General features: G+C 43.0%; 4 protein-coding genes and 2 non-coding genes across 6 annotated transcripts; 5 read left to right on the top strand and 1 right to left on the bottom strand.

Moving 5' to 3' along the window:
- Positions 1-122: 122 nt before the first annotated feature.
- O0I10_002202 (uncharacterized protein) lies at positions 123-536 on the top strand (the record flags this gene model as incomplete). The annotated part of the gene is made up of 1 exon (XM_058482286.1): positions 123-536. One exon carries the CDS (start codon positions 123-125, stop codon positions 534-536), a length of 414 nt encoding a protein of 137 aa, XP_058346784.1.
- A 560-nt stretch (positions 537-1,096) lies between these two features.
- Positions 1,097-1,747, top strand: O0I10_002201 (uncharacterized protein; the record flags this gene model as incomplete). The annotated part of the gene is made up of 2 exons (XM_058482285.1): positions 1,097-1,378; positions 1,442-1,747. The coding sequence occupies 2 exons, from the start codon at positions 1,097-1,099 to the stop codon at positions 1,745-1,747; spliced, it is 588 nt and encodes a 195-aa protein (XP_058346783.1).
- Positions 1,748-2,561: 814 nt separating this feature from the next.
- On the top strand, positions 2,562-2,634 carry O0I10_002200. Its single transcript has one exon. It is a non-coding gene; the product is annotated as a tRNA-Phe (tRNA).
- Positions 2,635-10,572: 7,938 nt separating this feature from the next.
- Positions 10,573-10,643, bottom strand: O0I10_002199. The gene has a single exon. It is a non-coding gene; the product is annotated as a tRNA-His (tRNA).
- Positions 10,644-11,242: 599 nt separating this feature from the next.
- On the top strand, positions 11,243-12,948 carry O0I10_002198 (uncharacterized protein; the record flags this gene model as incomplete). Its single annotated transcript, XM_058482284.1, has 3 exons — positions 11,243-11,793; positions 11,854-12,044; positions 12,098-12,948. 3 exons carry the CDS (start codon positions 11,243-11,245, stop codon positions 12,946-12,948), a joined length of 1,593 nt encoding a protein of 530 aa, XP_058346782.1.
- A 219-nt stretch (positions 12,949-13,167) lies between these two features.
- Positions 13,168-14,198, top strand: O0I10_002197 (uncharacterized protein; the record flags this gene model as incomplete). Its single annotated transcript, XM_058482283.1, has 3 exons — positions 13,168-13,285; positions 13,341-13,574; positions 13,651-14,198. The coding sequence occupies 3 exons, from the start codon at positions 13,168-13,170 to the stop codon at positions 14,196-14,198; spliced, it is 900 nt and encodes a 299-aa protein (XP_058346781.1).
- Positions 14,199-14,240: the final 42 nt, after the last annotated feature.

The raw sequence follows: 14,240 nt of genomic DNA, 5'->3' as shown, positions 1-14,240 counted from the left end.
CGGGATGGTAGGATAATGAGATAAGGAGTATTGAAAAGGAGCCCTTACATAGACTTTGATGTATAAAAGACCATTGCAAATGGCCATTGGCATATCCATTATTGTCACTTTCAACAAAGAACATGCGTTTTGATTTCATTGCCCTGTACGCCCTCGTCGGCACTGCGTTTGTCAGCACATCCATCGCAGCTGAACCACGTCTCACCTTTAGCAAGCGAGTCTTGAGCAACCCAGACCTTTCGGCTACAAAGGTTGCTGGCCAAGCGATCCCAATAGCGAACTCTCAAGCTCAATCAATAGCATCTCTGTTTTACCAGCTCTCCAAAGCGCTTGATGACGATACGGATTTCATGAAGCCAAAGAAAGCAGGTTCAAGTTTGCCAGTATCAGGAACTCCAGCGTCTGCTGCGACACCACCAAAACCTGCAACGTCCCCAAAGAAGGAAGCACCATCTCCCAAGAAGGAAGCACCATCCCCCAAGAAGGAAACAACACCTCCAAAGAAGGAAGAAGAAGACGACGATGAGACTACATAAACCTTTAATTCCTTCTCTTTGTCCCTTATTAGCTTGAGTATCTACTATATTGAATAATAATAAATGATAAGACTTCTTTTAGTGAAAGCGATTGCTATCATGTGTGCTGCCTTTTATGCTGTATAAACATGTTTCCCCTCAATGGGATGGGTATAGTGATACGCACTTGTGCCTGTTTAAAGTCTTTTTGATGGCCATGTCGTAAGCAGTAGGGACGTTTCTACTTGAGCGGCGTACGTTTAAGTATAAACAACAACATCCAATGACGTATAAAGGCAATCTTGTATGTCTCCTCTGGTTATAATCATACCATGACAACGTCCAATATTGAAATATGGGTGAGTATCCATGATACCGGTTGCTGCAAAAGTCACCAGAATGTGAAGCATGATGCATGTGACACGGATGTCATGATGACATCTGGCGCATAAATTTATGCAGGGCTTACACATTTGATTTCGGAACAAACACTGAAACCCTGTACTCTTTAAAAGAAATCTCCCTCGGCTATCCAAAAACGGGTCTTCTTTATTCTTTACATTCTACTACTCTTTTCAACAATGTCATCTGCAGTCTCACAATTCCTTACAGATCCTTGGTCAACCCTCAAAGTCTTGGCACCATCGGTAGCTGTCGAGATTATCCTCCACAAGCAAGTATGGCAAAAGGCATCCTTGCGCGATTTGACTCTATGTCTTGCATTGGTAAATGCATATTGGCTGGGGACAACACTCAACGTCAGCTTCTTTGAAACACCTCTTCTTTGTCAAGTCCCCGGTCTTGATGAGCGACAACGAGGAGAAATTACACGACATCGTTATGGCTTTATCAACAAGGCTGAGGTGAGAGTTATAAAAGATCTTTTTTTTTCATTGTTTGTTTCTTAACAATACGTTCTATTTAAGCTTGTCATTGGTGTCGTGAGCTTGGATCTCTATTGCGAATGGCGTAAGCGTATTATGGACCACAATGGCTTTGTAGATCTTTGCTTGTCCAAGGCAGTGATCGCACCTGTTTTGATCAGCTTTGCACAATCAGCCTATCTTCTACCCAAGGCCTCAGAATGTTGCCGCGATCGACAAATTGCTGGTGTACGTGACTCTACCAAGCAAAAGTGCAACATCCACCGTGCCTATGTTGGCTTCGAAGCTGCCAAACTTGTTGGTGTCGCTGTAGCCGGTTTGCGATTTGGAAAAATGCTCACTGTCTAAGATGTATGATAAGATAATAAACTCGTGTGATTTATCATTGCGTATGCATCAGGGAAGAAAATGAACGTCTTTGTGGAACATTAGCTGCATGAATTTCATCCATGAGTTGGCGTGGTCTATGACCCATGCATACAACATACAACATCCTCACTCAATAAAGGCAAAAAAAAAGAAGACGTACATGTAAAAACAAGTGTACCATTACGCGAGCAGCTATGTTTACATAAAAGACAGGATGATGTATTGCTCAAAAGAAGCGGTTGGATAGGGAGAGTACATTCGAATGGGAAATAACAACTAAGCGAGCAGTAGTAGGTGGGTTATTCGGTTCAAAAGTCTTGCATGGTATTGTCGTCAGCGCCTTGCAATCGCCATTCTGAAAGTCATTGTGTTGCCCCAATCGCTCCAAATCGAGACCTCACGGAGACCATCATATATAAAAATTCTTTTTGAACCTCGTATAGGTTGTCAATGTAATTGGATAGGATGATAGAGCAGGGTTGAATGAGGAGTTCATATAATGGGAACGGCAAGTAATGAGAGAAGAGCGGAGAATTGAGTGCAGCGGAGTTACGAGGGGGCAGTGGTTGCTCTCCAATCTGGTGAAAGCGTGCATACAAATTAGCCTTTAAAATGCCTTCGACTCAAATTGCTCCCCATTCACCTCCCCAAATACCTTCTACTATTCAAATTCGTTTTGTGCAGTATCTCCGCTATAGCATGGTGGTTTTCTCATCGTTTTATAGCCACCTTCTTTATTTGGAAGTTTTTGGGTATATGTTACATATCCATGATCAGGTTTTCAACAAGGAAAGTCGGCATAGCTCAGCTGGGAGAGCGTTAGACTGAAGATCTAAAGGTCAGGTGTTCGATCCACCTTGCTGACACACGAATTCGCATTCAATTCGATTCAAAAATCGGATTGAATCATCGCTTTTTGCATTTTTCTTGATGTTTTATGATCACGTGATGGAGTTTTTTTCGTGTAAACGATATATCGTAACGATGGATACTACCAGCTCCTCTGTCTGCATCTTTTGGTGCTTTGAAATGTTCGTATCTTCATTTTTAAGTATACGTGTATGATAGGCAAAAACAGGCATCAATCGACTATCATACCGAAAGTTAAATTATTGACCACTTTTTTTTTGATGAACCATTCAGGAATTATGAGGAATGCTTTTGTACAATAACAGAATAGAGGTTATGATATAAAAAAGGTTGATTCTATGATGAGCCTATGATGTTTATGAATAACATGTGTGTCAAAAAGTATCATATATATCCGCTTTGCAGCAGCAGGATCGCCTTTGCGACATTGTGATGCTATTCTTATTATAAGCAATGTGTTGGTTGAAAGAGCTGCTTCCTTTTCCAATTAGCTGTTGGTCTATGTCTTTTGAACATATTCCACTGCTACATAACAATGAACATTGCTTGTGTTGCGGTGTAATCGATGTATGTATTAAAGCAAGTTGCTACACATGAATAAATCTACTCCCATACAATGGCTATAGCTGACAACATAAAGGAAAAAAGGGTGTTCGATCCACCTTGCTGACATATGAACCACTGACCACGTAAGAGAAAAAAGGGTGTTCGATCCACCTTGCTGACATTCGAGCCATTAAGCACGTAAAGGAAAAAGGGGTGTTCATCTTCCTTATAGTGCTCTCGACACCATCTTGCATAGGGACAATAATATAGGTAGCTGCTACTCAAAATCTTCTTAATCAAACGTGAAGGCTTTATGGGAACAACATTGATCAGCGTGCCTGAACGCACCTTGTGTGAAAATTTCATGTGGCAATCTCGGCTTGTGTCTCGATCCATCACCGTCTCTCCTCCATTTGGACCGCCCCGCATTTAAAGTTCTCGTAATGAAGTCTTCGGCTTTTAAGTGATGAAGTTGATCAGTATGTCCCAGCGAAATACATACTATTTCGATAAATCATGATTCCGAGTCCCACATTATACCCTCCCATTCAAATCTTTATAATGAAGTATAGGTTCTTTATTAATAGAGCATGTCAAAGAGCATCTTATGTAAAAGTTCCAGGTTCAAGGTTTGGTTTACAGTGTTCATGCATTTATAGGGATTTGATTTCCACTTCTTCCACTCTCAGCTTGTTCCTTCTTCCCATTCTCAACTGTTGCCCATTCAAGCACATACAACTACCACCTGCGAACGATTGTCCTGCTTCAGCCCATCATGTCAATCCCACAACTTCCTTGATCCGATTGTCTTTGAGTGAATGGCAACTCCATGGCGTGTGCACCCCACTACAACACTCGCGTTTCTTGATACTACACTCCCCTGTCACAACCAATCGTAACAGCATTCATTGCAGCAATTACTATTAGCGAGGTCTGTACTCCATTGTCTCAAACAGTATTCACTACCTCCTCTACCACGACCAACCGTAACAGCAGCTGCTATTTCAGACGGCCTTGCAGCCTTTCTACGTGGTATAGAAGCAGCATTATTTACGTGTAGCAGCTTGCTTTGCTACATGTGGATTCCTATGAATGACTCGATATCAACTATCATGTACATCGCAATACAAGCATTTGTTGAGCTGCAAAGAAAGAGATAAATCAACAGCCGGATGGTCAGGGATGTTCTTATTGTATCTGCAATGGCTATGGAGGCAATCAAGCGCAATGATGAGAAATTATTGGAATGTCGCCTTGGTTACTTGGGACGTCGTTAGCAGGAAGGAAGGATCACACCATGTGGATACGGGTAAGGATGATGGTGGATTGGATGGCATTGACAAAAGGTGTTTTGCAGGCATGGATGAAGTCAATGCATGCAGCAGCTATTTTGCAATCATGGAACGACGATACCCACGGATTGGTTTCTGGAATGAGAAAGAAGATAGGAAAGCGAGATTAGATCATCTACATCATTGTATCCAGAAGTTGTCATATTACATTCATTAAAGCTTCCTTGTTCATATGCTCAAAGACGGCAGGCAGTGGCAATAACAGATTGTATACATATTTAAAGAGACGCTTGTACTTGTAAAGATAATAAATCTATTTGTTGCAGTACGTTTGGATCATTGTAATTTCATTACGTTTTAAGAAAGAGTGAGCTCTGATACAATGTGGCACGAGTACATCTTGTATGTATCACCTTATATTAGAACGAACATGGAGACAGGGCTTGTTAACCATACCCTGATTCACTCGAAGTTTTCCATGCGGTCTATCAAAGGCGGATCTTACTATAGGGGCAGGTGCTGTTGGCCCGCCGAGCCCATTGCTCTAATAAAAACCCCACGTTTCATTGTAAAGTTTGGAGATACAGGCACCTTTATGTTTGTAAGTGTGATGCTATATGAGAAGTGGTCTTTGTTTAATGTAAAGTAGCTAGATCCTGACAGACAAAAGATGCAGAGGGTCGTGTTGTGTAACACAGCTACGTTTGCATGAATGGAAGGGTCAATGTATAGTTACTTTATGGATCATCTAGGAACAGGCATGTATTGCTAGCTAACGGCCACTTTTATCCAATCATCATTGTTGCGAGATCCACTGCATGGGAACGATGCCCCTGCTCCAGACATTCATTTCCATAATTAAAGTAGGTTGATCCGAGCTGATTTGACTGAGCTACGGTCAAAGAGAGATTACATCACTCTGGACATAAAGCACGCTCGATGTAGCTCAACCGATGTAATCTTGTGTGAGCGTAACTCAACCAAATCAGCTCGGATCAACTTACTTTAATCATGGAAATGAATGTCTAGAGCAGGAGTATCGTCCACCTACAATAGAATGCACAAAAGTTGGGAATGCACAAAAGTGGCTATTAGCTGCCAATGTATGACATAAAAGTGAGGGTTGCGTACCTTTCTTGCATTGTCCCTGAAGTCCTGACTTTTTAGCTGAGTTACCCAAAGAGGTCCTTCTGCATCTTTTGCTCTGCCAGGGTCCACCTACTTGACAATGAACAAAGACCACTCTTCATATAGCATCATGCTTACAAACATAAAGGTGCCCGTATCTCCAAACTTTACAATGAAACGTGGGGTTTTTATTAGAGCAATGTTCTCGGCTTGGCCAACAGCACCTTGTGTGAAAGTTTCACGATCAAGCTTGCCAATCCCAGAATTCGCAATGTCGCTACCAGCCAAACTGGATCTGGGGGCGACCTGTTCGACGACGACGACCAAAAAATATTTTTTGGGCTGTTTGCGACATTGAACGCGAAACTTTCACACAAGGTGCTGTTGGCCAAGCCGAGCACATTGTTCTAATAAAAACCCCACGTTTCATTGTAAAGTTTGGAGATACAGGCGTCTTTATGTTTTACCTATGCTGTAAGCGTGATGGAGTTGCTTTTTCCTAGTGGATGGTGTCGGCTGCATTAACGGAAAGATGAAGAGCTGAGTGAAACCGCACGTGGTGGTTACACAAACGCGTCCTTGACAGGTTGCTACACAAATGGATGATGATGATGATGATTGCCTTTTGTGAAGGTACGTAACTAAAACAGCATCCAACCATGAAGGTGTGTCAAGGTATGTATCACATTTGCATGTAGGAGAAGGTCGAGCTGCACAAACCAATTTGTATATGTAAAAAGATACGTATACATATTGAATGGGTCACTCATCCTGAAACTCAATGGAGGGATCTCTTCACTTTTTCTCTTCTCAAGCTCATCCCACTTCCCACTCCTCCTTATTGTATCACAAAAGCCATGTACTTCTTGCATGACCGAGAACCGGACCACCTTTATTATTCCATCTTTGAAGCAATAGTATGTAATCCACAAGCTAGCAACCTCCAACAAGCGTGTAATGCTTTATTTCATCTAACTATCTTGCTACTGTGCATTGCCACCACCATCGTCGTAGTCGTCCTCCGTCATCATTCGTACTCGTACTCGTCACCAGTCGTCAATCTCATCCGTCACACCAACATCCAAAAATACACAAGTTGAAAAGAATGGGGTCCTGCAGGCTTCCTTTTGAATCTCGTTGTCGTCATCATTGTCATTGTTGTGAATGTGGTAATCATCGTAATCGTCGTCTCTATAAATAAGAAAGCAGGCAATTTAGACCATCTGATACTGGAATGATGACGATTTGGTATACCGTTAGGCGATCCTCTCAAGGAAGAAAGCAAATTAGAAGGAATCCACAAACCAAATCACCGCCATACGAGCAACGTCGGGCGATCCCTTGTTCTTGAGAAAGCACTGCACGAATCACGCAAGGCCAGTTCGATCCATGGCAAGGAAGGACATCACTTACGTAGAGTCCAGGCTCATCGTTATCCTCATTCATCCTCTCCAAAGAAAGAATGCTCCCCAATCCAATCCTTCCAATCATTTTCCCACCTCATGAAAAGAAATCCTCAAGGGAAAGAACGAGCCTATCACGAGAAGAGCGTGTTGGTTAAACACATTCACAAGCTGTTGCAAATCCCCTTTTACCTAGACACAGTGACCATGCTCTTCCAAAGATCCATCGTGGTCGACCCATCCTCAACTCAAACGCAGGCCTATAGAGCCCTGGACGCGTTCCAAGAAGCTTTTCCAGCACACTTGGCTAGTGCAGAGCGACGCAGCGGCCACTTGATACAGGCTGGGACTTGAACCCAAAGAGATGACGATGATGCCCCAAGTTGCATTGCCTGACCAAAGAAACCTACTCAATTCATTATTAGCACACATATACAATAAACGCCCTTTTTCGTTGTTTGCTTCATTGCACTTGCCTTTTCCATAAACACAAGAACCCCTTTGTTGTTGGTTACTGGAAACCGAAAACCATGGTGTAGTGTTGTTGAGCCGAAACAGAACGCCAAACCAGCCAACGTCTTGAAACCAAACTTGCCCCCTATATAAGCTAACACGTCAATGGGACCAGTTCGGCTGCAACATTGGACTCTCAATGTACCTGTTGACACCAAGCGTAGAGCGGGAATAGCAACGAACAAGAGGAAGCAACGATATCCCCATGGCAACCACCAACCACCAACCACGCTCATTCCTCAGCACTTGGACACACTCACTCCCTGACAATGCATGTTCAGATCTACATTAACATCTCACAGCCAACAAGAGCACTCTTTGATAATACATTACCTTGATCGAGATGTCGTGAATGGAATAAGGAAAGGTGGGAGAAAAAGAAGAGAGGGTCTCAAGTCGTGGAGCTGCTGTCCCAAGTTTAAATCCCCCTACTGCTATTACACTGAGGCCACTCAATAACCCCACACACACACGATAGACAATAGGTACACGTAAATAAAAGAAATGATCCTCACGTATAGCAAAAGGGTGTGTGCCATTTTACACTTATATGATAATGATGATCCAACAACAGCTATTACCTTTACTACCAGCTTAGCTCCAACAAGAAAGTTGAAGGATGGGGATGATGGGCTGGAGCAGGAGAATCGTTCGTATGCATTGGATTGGACAACAAAGGTGAATGGAAGGAATGGGCTATTAGTTGGCAGTTTACAAATAACTTTGCAAAATGACTTTGTGAAATTGGATGATGTTTTGTGTTTGAGCGTAACTCAACCAAATCCTCTCGGATCAGGAAAGTTGAAGGATGGGCATGCTGGGCTGGAGCAGGACAATCGTTCAATGTCATAAAATGAACAATAGTGCCAACCTTGAGGAAAAGGCTGTTAGATCGCAATTTATGGACTATCTATGCCATAGCAACGACCATGTTTAAATGAGACAATGAGATAATCAGAGGAACAATGTGACACCAAACGGTCTTCGGGAAGTCAAAGTGGACCTACTCGTGTCTTCGGAAATGAAAAGTAGCTGTGCACAGACCACATACTCTTGTTTCAGCTCCTGGATGATGCACATACCCAAAAGTTACATGTCTACAATGCTTTAAACCGTTTGCTACTATCCATGGCAACGACCATCACGTGCTGTAAAATTGGCTGGGCAGTAAAGAGTGTGACCGTGTTTACACACGTCTCATAACAGCAGCGTTGCGCAGCCATGGCAACGGTTGATCTCAACCAAAACCAACTCGCTTTCCCTTGATCAAGACCGTTCATGGCCATTGTCAATGTTGACCACTTGTGGGAGGTGTAAAGAGGTAAGTTGGAGTGAAGGATCGTTACAACTACATTGTTTCACTTGGTAGCATTGGATGGCAATAGGGTGCTCTTTATTTTGGGACCTGTTTACAATTGGCATCTCAAGAGGTATGTTGGACTTGTTCTATTATGGCAATCTCTCACTCATTGTCTACTTTAGACTACACGACCATTGACTGGGAAAAGTTGGCTATGGGGATTGCATGTTATTGAATCTTCCACCTTTTGGCTTCGTATTGTTCCAAGGACACTCCCTCGCCCCAGTATCGTTCTGGTATCCCCCCAGCGGCAAGATGCACGTATGGCTATGGCTTCACGCAGTAGGTGCGGCGCATATGATCGCAAGTGGTCTTTTGGCCTATTCGAGATCGTCAACAAGCTTGGTCCAACTGGGAAGCGTGAGACTGGATCATCGAAGGGGAAACGGATTCGTGTCGGTTCAATCGGGTCATAGGGTGGGGCCCATAAGGACAATCAATGTGTATCTTCTCCTGGCCAAACAAGCGACTTTTCCTCAGCTTGTCAAAGGAAGCTATCCTTGTGGTTCTCTTGCACCCAGAGCTCTCTCACGTTATGCTTGGTGGATGAGGGGTACGTTTGGCATTCTTGTTCTCTGCACTGGTGTTTCATCTCCCCCCGCTTGAGGTGCCATCGGTTCCATGTCCTGTGGTTGCATGTGGGATTTGTAGTCAACCACCTTTCCTTGTGGAGGGTGCCAGGGACTTTTGTCCTGCTCTTCGGCTTTAACCTACTTGCTGTGCAAAGCCTTCAAAGGGGTTGCCGCGATGACCACTTCAAGAGGGACCTCAATGGCACTAGCCTGCCAACTCTTGGTACAATCCATTTGTTAGGCAATGTGGAGAAGAGGATGTGTAATGGAGCTCCTGACACAAAAGGGTGATCATCGCCCAAGGGGGCCACAGGATTTCTTTCTTTGGTACATACAAGCCGTCAAGTCATTGGATGGTGTCCTTATCCTTGGTGTGATGGCGATTACAAGAAGATGCAGACGATAACGACCATGATGGACAAGTAGCTAGAGTCATTGTTGAATCCACTTGCACTTAGCTAGCGTATTCCCTTGTTGCTTGTAAATGGTAGGGTAGATGGAATAGATTCGTTCCGTTATCGGTCTTGCATGTACGAAGTATACGTCTTTTGACCATGATCCTCCATTGAGTTTCAGGATGAGTGACCAATCAATATATCTTGCTGTGGGCAAAAAGAGTAGCATAAGGCCATATGCAACGTCGAGCCATTATTGCCAAACATGTGTGTGCTTTGCTGCATAAATTGGATGATGGTTTACTTTTAGGTTATGTCCTCTTGTCATCAATCCCATTACCACTGCTTATTGTTCTATGACCATGCAGTCCAAATCTCACCCCTTTAGTATTATTTACACGTACACACAGTATGCAACAAAGCATCATCCATCAGCTATGTTGTTATTATACATGATTAATCTACCTACTACTCTGTTCCTGTAATCTTGCCAAATACTCAATTGATACGCCTATCAACGAGCTCTTCCTGTTATCGTATCCTTAACACAAACAAACGACTACCTACATGAATCTTTTGTCGTTTTTAATCAATACATAATGTATGCTTTGACTATGGTCAGATATGACAAAAAAAAGTGGATCAAAAGAATCAAGAACGAGATCACGTGACCTACGCGAAAAAAGAAAAAACAAAGCTCTAAGAGAGCGATTGAATCCTTCGAATGCCGTGACCTGGAATCGAACCAGGGTCAGTGCGGCCACAACGCAATGTACTGCCACTATACTATCACGGCTTCTTTTCCTCTTGTTATTAATTATGTTCACGCGCGATGATAAAGCCTCGATTACCCGATTTGGAAGGTGCGAATTGACGCTTCGTTTTACCACCATTCGATAGAGAATCTAATAACAAGTTCATTCGTACCTTCAAATGCATCATTGGCAAGGTCATTCATGTGTAATTTCAATAAGAAGTGAAAAAAGGTGATATTGTTTGAAGCTCAGACTGGATTTTTTAGCACTTGCAAATGTTGAGACGAAATGGTTGACAGCGCCAGCAGGTTGGTTTGAACTCCAGAGTAGAGCAATACGCTTTAATGAGTCATCATTGACATATACCTTCGAGGGGATGTAAATGTCATGCATAACGAGGGGAATTTTGATATGGCTGCGGCGTGTGTTATGTGAAATACAATAATCAAATGGATACAACAATCAATTTTGAAGTCATATTTATAAGCTAATATGCATAAAAGGTGGGATCAACGTAAGGAGGGGGATGGGTTGTTGGCACGTAGTAGTAAACTTTAGACTACGCTCGGTTCTTGATTTTTGGAGGAGTAGGCATTACAGCATTTTCTTTCTTTCTTCCTTTTACACGCACACACACGCAATGCAGTCAAAAGACGAGATCCGACAACGCATTCAGCAATTGACAGGTGCTATTGAAAAGCATCGAAAGGATCAAACGAACAGCCACGTTCGAGGAGGATATAGCGGTGCACAGTATACCAATCGGCCAATGTCGTTTTCACGCACCTGGACCAACAATCACAACCGTGCCAGCACCAACAAATCTGCTATCTTTAATGGCCCCAGGAATGCCCCAGCAACGAGTCGCAATAGTGGTAGTTACAACAAACAGTTGGTGTTGAACAAAGCAGAAGCAAGTCCACGAGCACCTCCTCAACCTACAATACCATCGTCTTCTTCTTCTTCACCACACAAGAAGCTCGTGCTCAACAAGACTACAACGACACCAACAACGTCCACTTTTTCAGCTACAACAACACCACCAGGAGCACCCAAACAGATTGAGATTGGAGGTGTCAAGTTTATGGTCAAAGGCAAAAAGTTGATACGACAAGATCGACTAAAGAATCAACCATTACCGAGTGGAATGGCTGCAGGGTCTCATGTGGTTGTAGTACGTCGTAACAAAAGGTAAACGATGATGGATGGATCATGTGATATAACACTCATAAAATGACATGTATCGGATAGAACACGACCACCGGGGAGCGATCTAGAAGCTGTCAAAAAGATGCGATCAACAACAGCACGTAGTCGTAAAGGCAATATGGTATTTGTACGTGGACCTGAAGGATATGTGCGGCAAGGCCCCAATGGAAAATCACTTGTACTCAAGAGCAAGCGAGTGTCGAGACGATATTGTGGTCATTATACACGTTATGGTATGTATATACAAATGGTTGTTACGACTTTAATGTAATACTTTTTTCTTTAGGCAAATGTCCACAGCAACCACGTTGTCCTTTTATTCATGATCCAAAACGCCGAGCTATTTGCCCTCGATTCCTGCAAAACAAGTGTCCCAAACCAGCCAATCTATGTCGATTATCGCATCAGCCGATGCCCAACATTATCCCACATTGTGTCCATTTTCAACGAGGACGATGCACCAACACCGAATGTATCTTTAGCCACGTACATGTGAGACCTGATGCACCTGTTTGCCGTGCCTTTGCTATGGAAGGATATTGCAGCAAAGGGCTCGAATGTCGTGATAAGCACATTCATGTTTGTCCCGAGTTTGCAGAAACTGGAAAATGCTCAAACGCCAATTGTCGATTACCTCACGTCGCACGAAGGGCTGCTACAGGTGGTAAAGGTACAGCAGGCATCATACGACCGGGCACTTGGGTTAGTGCTTCTTATTGGCATGAACAACGCAAACTTCAAGCAGACAACAATAGCAAACGCAACGCCAATCGGACGCTCTCTAATATACCCCAACCTAGCAACAGCAACAGCAACAGCAGTGATAACAACAACACGATCACACCGCGACCCACACGAGAAGAAGAGGAACAACAAGGATTCGTGCGTCTCTTTGATGACAGTGAAGAAGATGAGGGTTGGTCACAATACCTATCTCAGGATCATGTACAAGAAGAATCCAGCCAACTTCATTTTAGCGACAATGATGAGGACGAGGAAGATGAAGATAGTTCAGAAGAGGATAGTGGTAGTGATATGGATGAAGACCAGGAAGAGGAAGAGGAAGAAGAAGAGGAGGAGGAGGTTGACGAGTATGAGATAGCAGAGGATGATGGGGAGTATGTAGAAGAAGGATAAGTTAGCAAAGTAATAAATGGACCATTTGCACGTGTATAGCTAAGCCTACTTGTTTAAATTGTTACTTGGACACCGCCAAGCATCGTTCTTTTCTGTATTCGGTCATTTCATATCCCTTAGATCAGCCATTTGGCACTAAAAATTCGATATTCATATTAGACTACTAGTGAATCCACACTACTCTTTTTTACCTCTCTTTATTCATTTTACCTGTTCTGGATGTTTATAGACGCACTGCTGATTTGTGTGCTTTTTCTTACAAAATGGATTGTATGCGATGATACAACGAGTACTCCTCCGGTCAATCATCTTGTTGCCTTTGGAGATTCATATACGGGTAATAGCTCTATTATGTTTTATCCTTTCATGTCACAACTCAAACCACCTTAAAGCCGACAAGGGCGACGAGTGCAATGGACCAAAGTGGATAAGACAATTGGCTTGGGATAATATTACAATTGACAATCATGCTGTTGGAGGAGCCTATTGCGTAGACACCAACAATACACATAGTCCTAGTGTGAATCAGCAAACTATGCATTACATCAATTCGATGCCTGACGATGATCCAGCAACGACCATCTACGTCATCTTTGTTGGTATTAACGATATGGTGGGCCATGTGCGTAAGTGATAGGAGGATGCACGTATACTTACAACAATAAGCATGTAGAATGATGCTAACCTTTTGTGGCACACTAGATCCGACCGATGTGCTTCGTTGCATCAGTAATCAAATTGATCGACTTCACCAAACAGTGGATGCCAACCGATTTCTTGTATTCAACATGGTCCCATTTGATAAAAGTCCTCGAGAGACAGGAGAACAAGCCATGGCACAAACGTGGATTGAACACTTTAACCAGCAACTGAATACAACCATTACCGAGAAAAGTGCTCAGTACAAGGATACGCAAATGGTCTTGATTGACACCCATACAATAATATCACAAGTGTTGGATAACCCTGAAAGCTATGGGATCACTCAAGGAACGACTGATTACTACGCCCGCACGCATAACCCTCGTCAAGACAATGACATGTTGGATAATGGGAATGTGTATTTTTGGTTTGACAAGGCTCACATGACCAATGTTGTCCATGCACAACTTTCTAAATCCATTGTTGAGCAAAATCCTTTCCCAAGCATGAATTTAATGAGCACAGGGGGTTCATCCACAAGCTATAAGATATCACCGGTGTATTTTGTAATAGTAATCATGATTGCATTATGTATACTTTATTGTTGAATAAAAAGAGAAGAAGAGGAAAAGGATGTTGTGCATGATGAT

Source organism: Lichtheimia ornata (genome assembly GCF_029851405.1).
Source record: "Lichtheimia ornata isolate CBS 291.66 chromosome Unknown scaffold00006, whole genome shotgun sequence".
Classification (NCBI taxonomy): Eukaryota; Fungi; Mucoromycota; class Mucoromycetes; order Mucorales; family Lichtheimiaceae; genus Lichtheimia; species Lichtheimia ornata.
Note: the sequence above shows the minus strand (reverse complement) of the source record. Positions and strands in the feature narration are given on the sequence as shown.